The following is a 21,120-nucleotide window of genomic DNA, read 5'->3' on the forward strand; positions in this document are numbered from 1 at the left end:
TTTTTTTCTTCCGGACCCTAGGCTACTAAAATGTTCCCCGTGTATAAATGCCTCTACTCTCTTGCTTTATGCCACTGCGCAAATGCGATGATATGCATGGAATGCTTTGCTAGCTATGTTGTTGTTTTTTTGTCATGATTCCCCGTACCTCAGAGCTTCCCAGGTCACCCCCCTCACCCGCTCACTGTTAGTTCCAGCACGTCCCGATTTACAAATGAAGCACAGGATCACTGTGCTAGAAAGCTTCTTTTGATTGGCGATTTTTCTGCATTTATCAGAGTGCCATCAGGTAGCCTTTTTTTCAGATGTGTCCATGTAAACAGGATGATTAGGGGAATCGTTCTTCTAGCAAAGCAATAACTACTATATGAATCTAACTATCCACAATAATCGCATTATTGTGTGCATGTAACCGTACTCAATGAGAGAGTTTATTTTCCTGTGCCAGGTAGCCTATTCTCCCTCACAGACTCCACCCCGTTGTTATTTCAGCATATTCTGTATAGTTCATTACCGAGGGAGCGGTCGTTAGAAAAGTATCTCACATATGAGCGAGCAACTCAACACCGAATACCGACTATACTGATGACCAAATTAATTATTTCCAGATCAGAATTTGTTTAGACGAGAAACACACACATTGGGCTCTCGGTTGGAATCCTTGGAACTTTTATATTGCCTTCCGAGTTTCGACAATGAGTTTCGGGGCTCAAGATCATGTCTTTCGGTCTGCTTTGCAGGCCAATACCGCCGTCAGTACTTACGCGGTCCCGTCCGAGATCCAACTCGAGGGGAAAGGGGGCAACCTGTCGGATGAGATGACCCGGGCCAAGCGGGTCCAGCAGCAGGTTGCTATGCGGCTCGCCGAGAAAACCTCGACGCTTTCACGACAGAACGGCTCGGCCACACAATATACCTCCTCAGGTAGGACCTAGCCTCCTATGGCGACATGGTACTCAAATGTAGGGTAGGCTACCTACTACATTGCCGCGCTCAGAGAGAATTTACTGATTTGATTTGATACATAAGCAAACTATTGACACTGCTCAATCCACCTGTAGCAACTGTCGGTACAACTGCATTGCAATGTGATGCATTTGCCTCACGGCACATCAAACGGCTTAATACTGTTATATAAATATACGTTTCTTTCTTCAAACATGTATGCAACATTGTGTAAAATTATCATAAAGTCTACAAATGTTGAATTACCCACAATCCTCTAAAAACAGTCATGCTGCAAGTTATGCTGCAAGACTTAAAATTAAAAAAAGACAAATTAAAAATATTATTTAAAATTAAAATTACTATTTAAAATACTTAGATTTTGAGCAACATGCAGGAGTTGGATTTATTCTTAACTTTTTTGGTTAAATTAAATGAACAAATCATATAAACAAATTGCATGAATTATATATATTTTTTAAAATTCAATTAATTTTAGCAGATGTTGTTATCCCGAGCAACTTAGTAGTAGTGGATGCTTACATTTTCTTACTTATTTCCCCCATGGGAATCGAACCCACAACTCCAGTGCTACTAGCACAATGCTCTACCAACTGAGCCACACGGGACCACCCTAGATTAATTGTTTAGTGTTGTATACAGTGTATAAAAACGACCTGATCCAGTTCTGCCCCTCATCTCTCTCCCTCTCTCCCCCTCTCCCTCTCTCCCTCTCTCTCTTCCCCTCTCTCTCTCCTCTCCACCTCTCTCTCTCTTCTCTCCCCCTCTCTTTTCTCTCCCCCTGTCTCTCTCTTCTCTCCCCCTCTCTCTCTCTTCTCCCACTCTTCTCTCCCCCTCTCTCTCTCTTCTCTCCCCCCTCCCTCTCTTCTCTCCCCCTCTCCCTCTCTTCTCTCCCCCTCTCTTCTCTTCTCTCCCCCTCTCCCTCTCTTCTCTCCCCCTCTCTCTCCCTTTCTCCACCTCCCTTTCTCTCTCCCCCTCTCTCTCTCTCCCCCTCCCCCTCTCTCGCTCCCCCTCCCTCCCTCTCTCCCCTCCCTTTCCCCCTCTCTCTCTCCCCTCTCTCCATCTCTCTCCCCTCCCTTTCTCTCTCCCCTCCCTTTCCCTCTCTCTCTCTCCCCTCTCTCCACCAGCTACCTCAGTCTTTGTATAAGCCTGTAGAACCAATAGAATCAAATAAACTTTATTTTTCCCTTTGTGTTTTGGGTTATAGCAGTGCTTTACCATGAAGTTTTGACACAATTTCTTCTTTAGCTGACAGGCTCAAACAAGCATGGTTTTCATAGATGGGTTAGTTGACAATGTCATGAAAGTGATGCACGCGCTTCAACGGGGCAGACGTTTTGTGTGTTGTTGTTGTTGTGATTCTGGATGGCCAGATAGCTAGCAACAATGACAAGAACATGCCACGTGGGGAGGAGTAAGTGGCTCGTTTCATCTAGTTTCATCTTGTTCTTTATACCATGTCTTGTTTTCATGTTTTGACTGTTCTCACGTCTTTGCTAATATGGCAACAATAAAATAGCTGGCTAACCATCAACTGTAGCAATGTATTTGAGAGACAACAAGTGCTCATTGTCCAAATGTATTTATGTTTTTAATCAACATTGGAGACTAAATATAGTTTACATGTTGTCAACAATCTAAGCCAACCCCGTAGTTTTTCCCCACTTGCGCACAAGTCGGTTTTGTTGCTAAACAAACAACCCGTCTATAAAATGTACTCACTGCCAGGAGAGAGAGGAGAGAGAGAGGAGGGAGAGAACCGTCGCCAAGGACTAGGGTGAAAGAAATAGCTTCAGTCTAACAAGGCCTTGAGTGAGATTGAGATCCAGAAGATTGGGTTACAGGTGTTACTCAGGCTAAGTCTGCTCTAAGATGACCTATGAACTCACAGCTACCCCGACACAATGAGTACTAGGGGGAAAATAAAGCGCTTCAGTCAGACTTGGTTCAGTCAGACTTGGTTCAGTCAGACTTGGTTCAGTCAGACTTGGTTCAGTGAGACTTGGTTCAGTCAGACTTGGTTCAGTCAGACTAAGTTCAGTCAGACTTGGTTCAATCAGACTTGGTTCAGTCAGACTAAGTTCAGTCAGACTTGGTTCTGTCAGACTAAGTTCAATCAGACTTGGTTCAGTGAGACTTGGTTTAGTCAGACTTGGTTTAGTCAGAATTGGTTCAGTGAGACTTGGTTCAGTGAGACTTGGTTCAGTGAGACTTGGTTCAGTGAGACTTGGTTCAGTGAGATTGAGTGACAGGTCTGTCTTAGTCCGCTTTAGAGAGGAGAGGGTTTTATGTATATGTGGTTAATGAGAGTCGGAGAGACCAGGTTTCTGTGATTCTTGTCTATCTAGTCTTGTCAGGGAAATTACATAGCAATGGTCTTTCTCTCTGTCTCTCAACACAAAGCAGGCTGGGTGTCTCAACACAAAGCAGGCTGGGTGTCTCAACACAAAGCAGGCTGGGTGTCTCAACACAAAGCAGGCTGGGTGTCTCAACACAAAGCAGGCTGGGTGTCTCAACACAAAGCAGGCTGGGTGTCTCAACACAAAGCAGGCTGGGTGTCTCAACACAAAGCAGGCTGGGTGTCTCAACACAAAGCAGGCTGGGTGTCTCAACACAAAGCAGGCTGGGTGTCTCAACACAAAGCAGGCTGGGTGTCTCAACACAAAGCAGGCTGGGTGTCTCAACACAAAGCAGGCTGGGTGTCTCAACACAAAGCAGGCTGGGTGTCTCAACACAAAGCAGGCTGGGTGTCTCAACACAAAGCAGGCTGGGTGTCTCAACACAAAGCAGGCTGGGTGTCTCAACACAAAGCAGGCTGGGTGTCTCAACACAAAGCAGGCTGGGTGTCTCAGTGCTCTTGTTATGTAAACTCTCTGGGACTGTCAAGGATTAGCTAAACTGTGCTACTCCCTGGATGTTAAATTAAACGTTTCCTAAAGTCTTCAGAGTTATCCCAGGTGTTAAACTACAGTGTTCAGTAGTCGGTGACAGTGTTAGCCCCAGGCTGCTACCAGGAGAGACTGAACATTATTTTGATGAAGACAAAGAGCATATTTTCATCAGAATCATTAAGCATAGGCTCCCGAGTGGCGCAGCGGTCTAAGGCACTGCATCTTAGTGCTAGAGATGTCACTACAATCCCTGGTTTGAATCCAGGCTGTATCACATCTGGCTGTGATTAGGAGTCCCATAGGGCGGTGCACAATTGGCCCAGCGTTGTCCGGGGTAGGCCGTCATTGAAAATAAGAATTTGTTCTTAACTTACTTGCCTAGTTAAATAAAGGTTAAATACATTTGTTTAAAAAAATTTATGACTTTGTTCATCCATTTAGAAAATTCCAAAGAACAAGCTGAATAAAGTCGGTAATTTGCAATCAAGCACCACTGCTGAGGTTACAGCCCTTTTTCAGGATTGTGTTCCACGATATAATGCAACCGGTTGATATTACGGTTTCAATAAATTCCACTTGCTTTTTTATTGACTTTAATATATATGTGGCAATTTAGCAACTATGATTTTTTTGTCTGTAATGGTTATGAGAAATGATACATTATTGTGCACTTTTGACATAGTATATATTTTTCCAATGCAGGCCTTATGTTATAATAAAAAAAAAATTTATCCATTTGAGTACTCGATTATTCAACCAAAATATATGTGAGTACTCGATTATTCAACCAAAATATATGTGAGTACTCGATTATTCAACCAAAATATATGTGAGTACTCGAATAGTTTAAAAATGTCAAATGCCCAAACCTAATGTTAACTCACTGATCCAAACCTCTCACCTAATGTTAACTCACTGATCCAAACCTCTCACCTAATGTTAACTCACTGATCCAAATCTCTCACCTAATGTTAACTCACTGATCCAAACCTCTCACTTCATGAGGTTTACAGTACATTGCCTTCAGAAAGTATTCACCCCCCCCCCACACACACATGTGTTGTGTTACAGCCTGAATTTAAAATGGATTTAATTTAGATTTTGTGTCACTGATCTACACACAATACCCCATAATGTCAAAGTGGAATTATGTTTTTAGAAATGTTTAACAAATGTATTAAAAATGAAAAGCTGAAATATCTTGAGTCAATAAGTATTCAACCCCTTTGTTATGGGAAGCCTAAATACGTTCAGGAGTAACAATGTGCTGAACAAGTCACATAATAAGTTGCATGGACTGACTCTGTGTGAAATAATAATAATGTTTAACATTATTTTTTAATGACTACCTCATCTCTGTACCCCAGCAGTGAATTTCAACCACAAAGACCAGGGAGGTTTTCCAATGCCTCGCAAAGTAATACTGAAAAAAAAATGTCTAAATTAACTTTTTGTCCTGAATACAAGGCATTATGTTTGGGGCAAATCCAACACAGCACATCACTGAGTACCACTCTACACATGTAAGCATGGTGGTGGCTGCATCATGTTATGGGTATGCTTGTCATTGGGTTTTTTTACGATAAGAAAATGGAATAGAGCTAAGCACAGGCAAAAATCCTAGAGGAAAACCTGGTTCAGTCTGCTTTCCAACAGACACTGGGAGACAAATTCACCTTTCAGCAGGACAATAACCTAAAGCACAAGACCAAATATACACTGGAGTTACTTACCAAGACGACATTGAATGTTCATGAGTGGCCTAGTTACAGTTTTGACTTAAATTGTCTTGAAAATCTATGGCAACACTTGAAGAATTTAATAATGAATAATGTGCAAATATTGTACAATCCAGGTGTGCAAAGCTCTTAGAGACTTACCCAGAAAGACTCACAGCTGTAATCGCTCTTAGAGACTTAACCAGAGAGACTCACAGCTGTAATCACTGCCCAAGGTGATTCTAACATGTATTGAGGGGTGTGAATACTTATGTAAATGAGATATTTCTGTGTTTCATTTTCAATACATTTGCAAAACATTTCTAAAAACATGTTTTCATTTGGTCATTATGGTGTGTGTAGATGGGTGAGGAAAAAAATACATTTAATAAATGTTGAATTCAGGCTATAACACAACAAATGTTGAATAAGTCAAAGGGGGTGTATCCTCTAGGCAGCCAGAGACACATACCTGAGAGGAACAGTACAACATGTCTTCTATCTATCTAGGTCAACTGAGTGCAAACTGAACATACAGAGGAGCTCTCCCAATTCATGTTTAAAGCAGGACTACGTTAAAATAGATAAAGGGTTGCACTTAGACAGATTGCTAACTACACTAACTACAGTGGTAGGCCGGTGCCGTTTAGGAGGAGGGAGAACGATAAAGTTGTTTATGAGCGTGGCCTTATTTCTATTACAGCATATTGGATGACTGTCATTCATATTCAATTCACCCAGTTCAATGTAACAGCGACAGGTTTAGGCTACTACATGATACTCTAATTTTCCCTATACTCATCATGAGGTTGCTACAACCTAGACTATGAATAAAAGTTCTACAACGTAAATGCACAGGTCGAAAGAAATTTTAGTAATCAAGGTGGCAGACAGTGACACATTCAATATCGCCTTGCACACTCTTGCCTGCATCTAGCTGATCTAGGGTGTAATCATTAGTTCAACAGTTGCAAACAAGCGTTTCTATTGGACAAATCCAGGTATGTTTATCCTCGTTTCGTTCCATTTGCTTCCGTTTTACGAAATGTTTTTCAACAGAATCAGCGGAATGAATACACCCCTGATCACATGTAAACACAGTTCACTTTCATAGCAGCCAGATAGTTGTATAATTTCTTCCCGCATCTACTAACTAGCTGCATTCCCTAGCTAAGTAAGTGAAAGTGAAAGTTTAAAACATTTCAAATATCTCCCTCTCTCTTTGTGTTGCTCCTCCTTCATTTTTGAAAAAATTAATTTGTTCTTAACTGTTCAACTATTGTCTTTCTCTCTTTGAGTGAACTACTCACCACATTTTATACACTGCAGTGCTATCTAGCTGTAGCTTATGCTTTCAGTACTAGATTCATTCTCTGATCCTTTGATTGGGTGGACAACATGTCAGTTCATGCTGCAAGAGCTCTGATAGGTTGGAGGACATTTTCCGGAAGTTGTCATAATTACTGTGTAAGTCTATGAAAGGGGGTGAGAACCATGAGCCTCCTAGGTTTTGTATTGAGGTCAATGTACCTAGAGGAGGACGGAAGCTAACTGTCCTCCGGCTACAGCATGGTGCTACCCTACAGAGTGCTGCTGAGGTTACTGTAGACCTTCAAGGCAAACAGGTGTTTTTAATCAATTATTTGGTGACGTGAATGTATTAAGTATAGTTTTATCTAAAAAGAATAACTTTTTTAAATATTTCACCATTTTTATTTTGGTGAAATTCACTGAGGAGGATGGTCCTCCCCTTCCTCCATCGACTAACTACAACTTTGAAGGTTAATGAAGCCTTCCGGATGCTTTGAAGCCTGTTTTACTGTTGTAAGGTATTGTATCATAGAGGCTGAAAGCTATCCCAGTTTAGGATAATATCTTAATGCAAGTAGTCTCCTAACCCCACAGCCTCTGTATGAGTGGGAAGCTAAATGAAATGCTGAGTAGCCCAGTATCCCAGTAGCCCAGTAGCCCAGTCGCCCAGTATCCCAGTATCCCAGTAGCCAAGTAGCCTAGTATCCTAGTAGCCCAGTAGCCAAGTAGCCTAGTAGCCCAGTAGCCAAGTAGCCTAGTAGCCCAGTAGCCAAGTAGCCTAGTAGCCCAGTATCCCAGTATCCTAGTAGCCCAGTATCCTAGTAGCCCAGTAGCCCAGTATCCCAGTAGCCTAGTATCCTAGTATCCTAGTAGCCCAGTAGCCCAGTATCCCAGTAGCCAAGTAGCCCAGTATCCTAGTAGCCCAGTAGCCCAGTAGCCCAGTAGCCCAGTATCCCAGTATCCCAGTATCCCAATAGCCTAGATGAAGTAATATTCTATTCCAGTGACAGCTCAGGGCCCTGCTGCCTTGGAGATATCCAATCACTTAGTCAGTTATAGTCACCTGAAGTAATCTATTGAACAACACAGTGTATGGGAAGTGCCGTTTCTCATTACAATACAATGTGGTTGTGAGATGGTGCTAAGAGTCACCGGCAGGGAATTCAGAACAAATACAGTGTACACCTTTTTACACTATTATGAATGCAGTTATGTGCTAGTAGAAAAACACACAGACAATACTAGAGCATGGATAAAACATCCACAGATGAAATCTTCCTGAGGGGATTGCACCTTTATTTCCAATTCCGCTTTACATGAGTGACTAACTATTACTCTGCAAGGGAGAAATGTAATGGCTGCAAATAGAGGATACAAATAAACATACCATAATACATACTTATTTGTAACATATTCATAACATTTGATCAATAATACGAAATATTGTGATGTATTGATAACATTATTAAGAAGATGATTAACGTATCATTGATTTGCATAAGGACACAATGGAAATTGATACTTCAATTCACGTTTGTAAGCATGTAGCTCTGGAAATAGACTCCCAATTTCGGATGTTTGAAAAGGTCCTTAGGACGTGGATATATATCTTCATCGAATGAATCAAATTAATTAAATTAATCAAATTAATTAAATGAATCAAATTAATTCAATGAATCAGATTAATTACATGAATCAAATGTTTGGCCAGCACTGGGTGTGAATTCATGATTCTCGGAGTGGGAGCACATTGCTTAGATCACTGCACCACCACAGTTTATAATGCAGTAGCAAGCCTTACCCTAGTGGTTAGAGTGTAGAGGTGGCAGGTACCCTAGTGGTTAGAGTGTGGAGGTGGCAGGTAGACTAGTGGTTAGAGTGTAGAGACGGCAGGGTAGCCTAGTGGTTAGAGCGTTGGACTAGTGACCGAAAGGTTGCAAGATTGAATCCCCGAGCTGACAGGGTACAAAATCTGTCGTTCTGCCCCTGAACAAGGCAGTTAACCCACTGTTCCTAGGCCGTCATTGAAAATATGAATGTGTTCTTAACTGACTTGCCTGGTTAAATAAAGATTAAATAAACAACAACAAAAAACAAAGCCCTAAGCTTAACCACTTGGAATTAATGCCTAAACTGTTCATTTTTAAGTTTACCTTGTAACCACTCGGAATTAATGCCTAAACTGTTCATCTTTAAGTTTACCTTGTAACCACTCGGAATTAATGCCTAAACTGTTCATCTTTAAGTTTACCTTGTAACCACTCGGAATTAATGCGTCAAAAAAAATTGCCGTTCGTCCATAATATGTTGAATTTGGAAGGGAAACTTTGAGATCTTGTTGTCGACAGACCAGGTATAAGGTGCCTGTTGAGTGACAGCTAGTGTTTGCGTGTTGTCGGCAGGGTTAGGCCCGAGACCTTGGGGTTGCTGTCTCTTTGTCTTTCTCTCTCAATTTCACGCCTCTCACTCTTTCCCTCTCGCTTTCTGGCCTCATTCTCCACCAACCAGTTTGTTGCCTGTTCCCTGAGGCTCTGTATGAAGCTCACACACCCCTCCCTCCAGCCTACCTGCCTGGGAACACACACACGCGTGCACACACACACACACACACCCACAAGTGCAGTCTTGTAGTCTTTAACTTTGTACTGTAAAATCAAATCAAATTGTATTAGTCACATGCGCCGAATACAAGAGGTGTGGACCTTACAGTGAAATGCTTACTTACAAGCCCCTAACCAACAATGCAGTTTAAAAAATATGAATAAGAATAAGAAATTAAAGGAACAAGTAATTAAAGAGCAGCAGTAAAATAACAATAGCAGGACTATATACAGGGTGTACCGGTACAGAGTCAATATGTCGGGGCACCGGTTAGTCAAGGTAATTGTGGTAATATGTATATGTAGGTAGAGTTATTAAAGTGACTATGCATAGATAATAACAGAGAGTAGCAGCGGCGTAAAAAGGGGGGGCAATGCAAATAGTCTGGGTAGCCATTTAATTAGATGTTCAGGAGTCTTATAGCTTGTGGGTAGAAGCTGTTTAGAATCCTCTTGGACCTAGACTTGGCACTCTGATATCGCTTGCCGTGCATTAGCAATTTTTAGGGCTTTCTCTGACACCGCCTTGTATAGAGGTCCTGGATGGCAGGAAGCTTGACCAGCCTTTCAAAGCATTTCATGACTACGGATGTGAGTGCTATGGGTCGGTAGTCATTTAGGCAAGTTACCTTAGTGTTTGGGTACAGGGACTATTGTGGTCTGCTTAAAACATGTTGGTATTACAGACTCGGACAGGGAGAGGTTGACAATGTCAGTGAAGACTAACAGTAACAGTTTACGTCCTGGTAATCCATCTGGCCCTGCGGCCTTGTGTATGTTGACCTGTTTTAAGATCTTACTCACATCGGCTGCTGAGAGTGTGATCACACAGTCGTCCAGAACAGCTGGTGCTCTCATGCATTTTTCAGTGTTATTTGCCTCGAAGCGAGCATAGAAGTAGTTTAGCTCGTCTGGTAGGCTCGTGTCACTGGGCAGCTCTCGGCTGTGCTTCCCTTTGTAGTCTGTAATGGTTTGCAAGCCCTGCCACATCCGACGAGCGTCGGCGCTGTTGTAGTACGATTCAATCTTGGTTCATTACAAATCTTTTCCGAGATGTGAGATAATTAACTTGATATCTGTAGTATCATATAGCTTTGGAATCATTACATTACGTATTGTAGCAGGCTCAAGGATGTGGGGTTTCCATGTCACCAAGTTCAAAAACAAAACAGACAACAGTCGCACAATTAGAATGCAAATGGGAAGTTTATTAGGGGGTTTTATACACAGGGAAAGAAGGGTGAATTCACCAATCACCTCACAGTCCACAAGCCATTCATTTTGTGAATATTTGTTCACACCAGGTAAATGAAGGATCTGTTACGACCAGCCTATGGCCATGACTCCCCTTTAATCTAAGCAGTCATGTCACAGCATGTACATGTAATCACATGGTTCTTTTCTGCAGAGCTCCCTCCCTGGTTCTCACAAACATATTCCATATTTCCTCAGGACAGGATGTAATACCAGTCTATATATGAAGCGTTTATTTCCTAAACTCTATATCCACCATTTTCTTTCCCCCCCCCCATTAGAAGCTATTGCTTATTTGTATTTATTTATTTTATTTAACCTTTATTTAACTAGGCAAGACAGTATGGGGACCTTCATGTGTGTGTAAAATTTTACTGTTCTCAGATTTTTTAATTCATAGATTTTATGTGTTATGAAAATGTTTTTTGTTGTTGCAAAAATGCTATATATCTATTGTTTAGCTGGAATGGAATGTTTGTATCCTGTATATTTGACTGTGATATGTGGTTGTCTCACCTAGATATCTTAAGATCAATGCACTAACTGTAAGGCACTCTGGGTAAGAGCATCTGCTAAATTAGCAATGTCAAATGTAAATGTTTTACATACAGATCTCATATTAATGTATTTAATTATTATTCTTAGATGTTTTTATAATAATTTTGATGTCACAAATGTATCATTTGTATAGTTCTTTATTATTATTATAATTTATTTTTTTACATTTGACTGTAAAACCTAGCAGTACTACTTATTTATCTGACACTGAGGCGGATATACATCATTTTACAACAACAAAAAATATTATTTGTCTTTCTGAAATGAAACCATCAAGTGACAGATTTAAAAAACAAAACATTAACAATAACAATTGGATGTTATAGAACAATAACAACAACAATATGGATGTTATAGAACAATATGTATGTTATAGAACAATAACAATAACAATATGTATGTTATATAACAATAACAATATGTATGTTATGGAACAATAACAATAACAATATGTATGTTATGGAACAATAACAATATGTATGTTATAGAACAATAACAATATGTATGTTATAGAACAATAACAATATGTATGTTATAGAACAATAACAATAACAACATGTACGTTATAGAACAATAACAATATGTACGTTATAGAACAATAACAATATGTATGTTATAGAACAATAACAATAACAATATGTACGTTATAGAACAATAACAACATGTACGTTATAGAACAATAACAATATGTACGTTATAGAACAATAACAATATGTACGTTATAGAACAATAACAATATGTATGTTATAGAACAATAACAATAACAACATGTACGTTATAGAACAATAACAATATGTATGTTATAGAACAATAACAATAACAACATGTATGTTATAGAACAATAACAATATGTATGTTATAGAACAATAACAATATGTATGTTATAGAACAATAACAATATGTATGTTATAGAACAATAACAATATGTACGTTATAGAACAATAACAATATGTACGTTATAGAACAATAACAATATGTATGTTATAGAACAATACCAATATGTACGTTATAGAACAATAACAATATGTATGTTATAGAACAATAACAATATGTATGTTATAGAACAATAACAATATGTATGTTATAGAACAATAACAATATGTACGTTATAGAACAATAACAATAACAATATGTATAATATAGAACAATAACAACAACAATATGTATGCTATAGAACAATAACAACAACAATATGTATGCTATAGAACAATAACAACATGTATGTTATAGAACAATAACAATATGTATGTTATAGAACAATAACAATAACAATATGTATGTTATAGAACAATAACAATAACAATATGTATGTTATATAACAACAACAATATGTATGTTATAGAACAATAACAATATGTATGTTATAGAACAATAACAATATGTATGTTATAGAACAATAACAATAACAATATGTATGTTATATAACAACAACAATATGTATGTTATAGAACAATAACAATATGTATGTTATAGAACAATAACAATATGTATGTTATAGAACAATAACAATAACAATATGTATGTTATAGAACAATAACAACAACAATATGTATGTTATAGAACAATAACAATATGTATGTTATAGAACAATAACAATAACAATATGTATGTTATAGAACAATAACAATATGTATGTTATAGAACAATAACAATAACAATATGTATGTTATATAACAACAACAATATGTATGTTATAGAACAATAACAATATGTATGTTATAGAACAATAACAATATGTACGTTATAGAACAATAACAATAACAATATGTATAATATAGAACAATAACAACAACAATATGTATGCTATAGAACAATAACAACAACAATATGTATGCTATAGAACAATAACAACATGTATGTTATAGAACAATAACAATATGTATGTTATAGAACAATAACAATAACAATATGTATGTTATAGAACAATAACAATAACAATATGTATGTTATATAACAACAACAATATGTATGTTATAGAACAATAACAATATGTATGTTATAGAACAATAACAATATGTATGTTATAGAACAATAACAATAACAATATGTATGTTATATAACAACAACAATATGTATGTTATAGAACAATAACAATATGTATGTTATAGAACAATAACAATATGTATGTTATAGAACAATAACAATAACAATATGTATGTTATAGAACAATAACAACAACAATATGTATGTTATAGAACAATAACAATATGTATGTTATAGAACAATAACAATAACAATATGTATGTTATAGAACAATAACAATATGTATGTTATAGAACAATAACAATAACAATATGTATGTTATATAACAACAACAATATGTATGTTATAGAACAATAACAATATGTATGTTATAGAACAATAACAATATGTATGTTATAGAACAATAACAACAACAATATGTATGTTATAGAACAATAACAATAACAATATGTATGTTATAGAACAATAACAATATGTATGTTATAGAACAATAACAATAACAATATGTATGTTATAGAACAATAACAATAACAATATGTATGTTATAGAACAATAACAACAACAATATGTATGTTATAGAACAATAACAATGTGTATGTTATAGAACAATAACAATAACAATATGTATGCTATAGAACAATAACAATATGTATGTTATAGAACAATAACAATATGCATGTTATAGAACAATAACAATAACAATATGTATGTTATAGAACAATAACAATATGTATGCTATAGAACAATAACAATATGTATGTTATAGAACAATAACAACAACAATATGTATGTTATAGAACAATAACAATATGTATGCTATAGAACAATAACAATATGTATGTTATAGAACAATAACAACAACAATATGTATGTTATAGAACAATAACAACAACAATATGTATGTTATATAACAATAACAATAACAATATGTATGTTATAGAACAATAACAATATGTATGTTATAGAACAATAACAATATGTATGTTATAGAACAATAACAATATGTATGTTATAGAACAATAACAATAACAATATGTATGTTATAGAACAATAACAATATGTATGTTATAGAACAATAACAATAACAATATGTATGTTATAGAACAATAACAATATGTATGTTATAGAACAATAACAACAACAATATGTATGTTATAGAACAATAACAACAACAATATGTATGTTATAGAACAATAACAATACCAACATGTATGTTATAGAACAATAACAAAAACAATATTCTGTATTTATTGAACATTAACAATAGTAATATTCTGTATTTATTGAACATTAACAATAGTAATATTCTGTATTTATTGAACATTAACAATAGTAATATTCTGTATTTATTGAACATTAACAATAGTAATATTCTGTATTTATTTAACATTAACAATAGTAATATTCTGTATTTATTGAACATTAACAATAGTAATATTCTGTATTTATTGAACATTAACAATAGTAATATTCTGTATTTATTGAACATTAACAATAGTAATATTCTGTATTTATTGAACATTAACAATAGTAATATTCTGTATTTATTGAACATTAAAAATAGTAATATTCTGTATTTATTGAACACTTCTATTGCGCAGTGTAGTTTTACATACAGTATTTGTAGAATGCATATTGCACAACCTGTTGAGACAGAAACCTTAATTTGGCCTTGTTAACTAGTTTCAGTGAAGCCAGATAACCGGTCAACCACCTGTGGCGTGTCTATGTGTGTTTGTGTCTCTGTGTGTCTGTGTTTGTGTCTGTGTGTGTGTGTCCAGCCTCGTCCAGCTAGTAAAGCCAGATAACCGTGTCAACCACCTGTGGCGTGTCTCTGTGTGTGTGTGTGTCTGTGTTTGTGTCTGTGTGTGTGTGTGTGTGTGTGTGTGTGTGTGTGTGTGTGTCTGTGTCTGTGTGTCCAGCCTTGTACAGCTAGTAAAGCCAGATAACCGTGTCAACCACCTGTGGCGTGTCTGTGTGTTTGTGTCTGTGTGTGTGTCTGTGGTTGTGTTTGTGTCTGTGTGTGTGTGTCCAGCCTTGTACAGCTAGTAAAGCAAGATAACTGTGTCAACCACCTGTGGCGTGTTTGTGTGTGTGTGTCTGTGTGTGTGTGTCTGTGTGTCTGTGTCTGTGGTTGTGTCTGTTTGTGTGTGTGTGTCGGTGTCTGTGTGTGTGTGTCTGTGTGTGTCTGTGTGTGTGTGTGTCCAGCCTCGTCCAGCTAGTAAAGCCAGATGTGTCAGTGAACTGCAGAGGTCAGTCAGTCTGTTCTGCAGCTCCTTCTGACTTAGTCTGTCACTAACACATGACTCTGTAATTACACACACAGACACACACCACCCTATGATCACTGCTCTTTATGCCTCGCAGTGCTTTACTTATGCAGAAACATTTAATTAGTCACTGTTTCTCTTCCCCGAGGACGCTGGGTTGGGTCCAAATAGTATTTAAATTGTTTGTAATATTTTATCTGTGCTTTATTTGATGTTGTCTGGAGTAACACAACCAGTGGAGTAGCCCCGTTGCAGATCCTGCCCCTCCGGCACTACAAGCTTGCTCAATCACACACTCAAGGTATTAGAAAGAAAACGAATACTAATTGCTCCCAGGTCAGGTTGGTGCCTGTAAACTACTACGTTATACAGCAATAACACGGATACACGTGAAAACAGGAAATAACCCAGAGGATTGATAGAACAGCAACTCAGAGATGCACAAAAAAAACAATATAAGATTAAAAAATGGGTGAATATTTATTATTTTAACCATTCGGAATGAATGCTGAAACTTAACCGTCCAAAACACGTGGACACTGATGGTGGATAGGCGTAAACTCTGCGATCCGGCTCTGAGGCTCACGAGTTCAATCCCAGTTTTAGGCAATAGTTTGGATTCAGAAGTCAATTTCAAAATTTTCTGTGAGATCTTGTTGAATATTTGTTCACACCAGGTAAATGAAGGATCTGTTACGACCAGTCGATGGCCATGACTCCCCTTTTGATCTAAGCAGTCATGTCACAGCATGTGAAAAATGTACATGTAATCACATGGTTCTTTTCTGCAGAGCTCCCTCCCTGGTTCTCACAAACATATTCCATATTTCCTCAGGACAGGATATAATACCAGTCTATATATGAAGCGTTTATTTCTCTTCCCCGAGGACGCTGGGTTGAGTCCAAATAGGATTTATTTTGTTTGTAATATTTTATCTGTGCTTTATTTGATGTTGTCTGGAGTAACACAACCAGTGGAGTAGCCCCGTTGCAGATCCTGCCCCTCCGGCACTACAAGCTTGCTCAATCACACACTCAAGGTATTAGAAAGAAAACAAATACTAATTGCTCCCAGGTCAGGTTGGTGCCTGTAAACTACTATATACATTGTAAACAATTGTTGTCCTTCTGCCTGTAGTAGAGCTCAAAATAGCAGATCATATGTTTTGGTGAGGGGTTGTGTGTGTGTGTGTGTGTGTGTGTGTGTGTGTGTGTGTGTGTGTGTGTGTGTGTGTGTGTGTGTGTGTGTGTGTGTGTGTGTGTGTGTGTGTGTGTGTGTGTGTGTGTGTGTGTGTAAACAGGAACATGAGTTGTTGGTCTTGTATAATGTATGGATAAGGCCTAGTTAGTTAGTTTACAACACAAGGTAACTCTGGATGAGTGTCACCTTTCGTAGCTCCCAGTGTTATTATGACAAGAGATTCCCTTATCTCTGCTCTCTGTATTATCTCTGCTCTCTGTATTATCTCTGCTCTCTGTATGATCTCTGCTCTCTGTATTATTTCTGCTCTCTGTACTATCTCTGCTCTCTGTATGATCTCTGCTCTCTGTATTATTTCTGCTCTCTGTACTATCTCTACTCTGTACTATCTCTACTCTGTACTATCTCTACTCTGTACTATCTCTACTCGGTAGTATATATGCCCTCTGTATTATTTCTGCTCTCTGTATTACCTCTGCTCTCTGTACTATCTCTGCTCTCTGTACTATCTCTGCTCTCTGTACTATCTCTGCTCTCTGTACTATCTCTACTCTGTACTATCTCTGCTCTGTACTATCTCTACTCTGTACTATCTCTGCCCTCTGTACTATCTCTACTCTGTACTATCTCTACTCGGTACTATCTCTGCCCTCTGTATTATCTCTACTCTGTACTATCTCTGCTCTCTGTACTATCTCTGCTCTCTGTACTATCTCTACTCTGTACATTCTCTGCTCTCTGTACTATCTCTGCTCTGTACTATCTCTACTCTGTACTGTCTCTGCTCTCTGTAGTATCTCTGCTCTGTACTATCTCTGCTCTGTACTATCTCTGTCCTCTGTACTAGTTTTCAAAGACTCCAGCCACCCTAGTCATAGACTGTTCTCTCTGCTACCGCACGGCAAGTGGTACCGCAGTGCCAAGTCTAGGTCCAAGCGGCTTCTAAACAGCTTCTACCCCCAAGCTATAAGACTCCTGAACCACACCACTGCCACTCTGTTGTCATCTATGCATAGTCACTTTATTTAACTCTACCTACATGTACATTCTACCTCAACTAACCGGTGCCCCCGCACATTGACTCTGTACCGGCACCCCCCTGTATATAGCCTCCACATTGACTCTGTACCGGCACCCCCCTGTATATAGCCTCCACATTGACTCTGTACCGGCACCCCCCTGTATTTAGCCTCCACACTGACTCTGTACCGGCACCCCCCTGTATATAGCCTCCACATTGACTCTGTACCGTAACACCCTGTATATAGCCTCCACATTGACTCTGTACCGTAATACCCTGTATATAGCCTCCACATTGACTCTGTACCGTAATACCCTGTATATAGCCTCCACATTGACTCTGTACCGGCACCCCCCTGTATATATTGTTATTCTTTACTGCTCCTCTTTAATTACTTGTTACTTTTATCTCTTATTCTTATTCGTATTTTTATAAACTGCACTGTTGGTTAGGGGCTCGTATGTAAGCATTTCACTGTAAGGTTTACTTACACCTGTTGTATTCGGTGCATTTGACTAATAACATTTGATTTGATTTGATCTCTACCCTCTGTACTATTCATCTTACTTTGCTATCTCTGCTCTGTACTATCTCTACTCTGTACTATCTCTACTCGGTACTATCTCTGCCCTCTGTACTATCTCTGCCCTCTGTACTATCTCTGCTCTGTACTGTCTCTGCCTTCTGTACTATTCATATTGCTTTACCATCTCTGCACTATTTCTGCTCTCTGTACTATCTCTACTCTGTACTATCTCTACTCTGTACTATCTCTGCTCTGTACTATCTCTGCTCTGTACTATTCATATTGCTTTACTATCTCTGCACTATCTCTGCTCTCTGTACTATCTCTACTCTGTACAATCTCTGCTCTGTACTATCTCTGCTCTGTACTATCTCTGCTCTGTACTATCTCTGCTCTGTACTATCTCTGCTCTGTACTATCTCTGCTCTGTACTATCTCTGCTCTGTACTATCTCTACTCTGTACTATCTACTATCTCTGTTCTATGTTGTGTCATGTCCCATATCATTAAACTAGTTATACCAATGTCATGTCCCATATCATTAAACAAGTTATGTCAATATAATATCGATGTTTAATTTAAGTGCGGCGGTGAAAAACACAAGGCCTCATTGTTTTGGTTTGATGTTTCAGGTCCTTCCTTAGTGTTGTTTTTAAATGGGATCAGTTTTTGGTGGGCTGATTCAGGTCCTTCCTTAGTGTTGTCTTTAAATGGGATCAGTTTTTGGTGGGCTGATTCAGGTCCTTCCTTAGTGTTGTTTTTAAATGGGATCAGTTTTTGGTGGGCTGATTCAGGTCCTTCCTTAGTGTTGTCTTTAAATGGGATCAGTTTTTGGTGGGCTGATTCAGGTCCTTCCTTAGTGTTGTTTTTAAATGGGATCAGTTTTTGGTGGGCTGATTCAGGTCCTTCCTTAGTGTTGTCTTTAAATGGGATCAGTTTTTGGTGGGCTGATTCAGGTCCTTCCTTAGTGTTGTCTTTAAATGGGATCAGTTTTTGGTGGGCTGATTCAGGTCCTTCCTTAGTGTTGTCTTTAAATGGGATCAGTTTTTGGTGGGCTGATTCAGGTCCTTCCTTAGTGTTGTCTTTAAATGGGATCAGTTTTTGGTGGGCTGATTCAGGTCCTTCCTTAGTGTTGTCTTTAAATGGGATCAGTTTTTGGTGGGCTGATTCAGGTCCTTCCTTAGTGTTGTCTTTAAATGGGATCAGTTTTTGGTGGGCTGATTCATGACATTTTCTGATTTCCCCTCTCTCTTGTTGTTTTGTAGAACACGGCGGTTCTTCAACAATTAAGTACCAGACCTTCAACCCAGGGTTCAGCTCTAAGTCCTACGTCTACACAGCCTCCAGACCTGTCATGGTGAGTGGTAGTCCTACATCCCCACAGCCTCCACACCTGTCATGGTGAATGGTAGTCCTACATCCACACAGCCTCCAGACCTGTCATGGTGAGTGGTAGTCCTACATCCACACAGCCTCCAGACCTGTCATGGTGAGTGGTAGTCCTACGTCCCCACAGCCTCCACACCTGTCATGGTGAGTGGTAGTCCTACGTCCCCACAGCCTCCAGACCTGTCATGGTGAGTGGTAGTCCTACGTCCCCACAGCCTCCACACCTGTCATGGTGAGTGGTAGTCCTACGTCCCCACAGCCTCCAGACCTGTCATGGTGAGTGGTAGTCCTACGTCCCCACAGCCTCCAGACCTGTCATGGTGAGTGGTAGTCCTACGTCCCCACAGCCTCCAGACCTGTCATGGTGAGTGGTAGTCCTACATCCCCACAGCCTCCACACCTGTCATGGTGAGTGGTAGTCCTACGTCCCCACAGCCTCCACACCTGTCATGGTGAGTGGTAGTCCTACATCCCCACAGCCTCCAGACCTGTCATGGTGAGTGGTAGTCCTACGTCCCCACAGCCTCCACACCTGTCATGGTGAGTGGTAGTCCTACGTTCCCACAGCCTCCAGACCTGTCATGGTGAGTGGTAGTCCTACATCCACACAGCCTCCAGACCTGTCATGGTGAGTGGTAGTCCTACATCCCCACAGCCTCCACACCTGTCATGGTGAGTGGTAGTCCTACATCCCCACAGCCTCCACACCTGTCATGGTGAGTGGTAGTCCTACATCCACACAGCCTCCAGACCTGTCATGGTGAGTGGTAGTCCTACGTCCCCACAGCCTCCACACCTGTCATGGTGAGTGGTAGTCCTACATCCCCACAGCCTCCACACCTGTCATGGTGAGTGGTAGTCCTACATCCCCACAGCCTCCACACCTGTCATGGTGAGTGGTAGTCCTACATTCCCACAGCCTCCACACCTGTCATGGTGAGTGGTAGTCCTACGTCCCCACAGCCTCCACACCTGTCATGGTGAGTGGTAGTCCTACGTCCCCACAGCCTCCACACCTGTCATGGTGAGTGGTAGTCCTACATCCCCACAGCCTCCACACCTGTCATGGTGAGTGGTAGTCCTACATCCCCACAGCCTCCACACCTGTCATGGTGAGTGGTAGTCCTACATTCCCACAGCCTCCACACCTGTCATGGTGAGTGGTAGTCCTACGTCCCCACAGCCTCCACACCTGTCATGGTGAGTGGTAGTCCTACGTCCCCACAGCCTCCACACCTGTCATGGTGAGTGGTAGTCCTACATCCCCACAGCCTCCACACCTGTCATGGTGAGTGGTAGTCCTACGTCCCCACAGCCTCCACACCTGTCATGGTGAGTGGTAGTCCTACATCCCCACAGCCTCCACACCTGTCATGGTGAGTGGTAGTCCTACGTCCCCACAGCCTCCACACCTGTCATGGTGAGTGGTAGT

At 39.6% G+C, this 21,120-nt stretch overlaps 1 protein-coding gene across 1 annotated transcript in view; it reads left to right on the forward strand.

The window, feature by feature from the left end:
* Positions 1 to 403: 403 nt before the first annotated feature.
* Positions 404 to 21,120, forward strand: part of LOC139578062 (plakophilin-3-like) — a 66,085-nt gene continuing 45,368 nt past the window's right edge. The window contains exons 1-2 of the mRNA XM_071405242.1: positions 404 to 924; positions 19,565 to 19,656. Of these exons, the coding sequence (XP_071261343.1) occupies positions 696 to 924; positions 19,565 to 19,656 (321 nt within the window). The 5' untranslated portion in view covers positions 404 to 695. The remainder of the gene's footprint in view (positions 925 to 19,564; positions 19,657 to 21,120) is intronic.

The sequence above is a fragment of the Salvelinus alpinus genome, chromosome 6 (assembly GCF_045679555.1).
Source record: "Salvelinus alpinus chromosome 6, SLU_Salpinus.1, whole genome shotgun sequence".
NCBI classification, from domain to species: domain Eukaryota; kingdom Metazoa; phylum Chordata; class Actinopteri; order Salmoniformes; family Salmonidae; genus Salvelinus; species Salvelinus alpinus.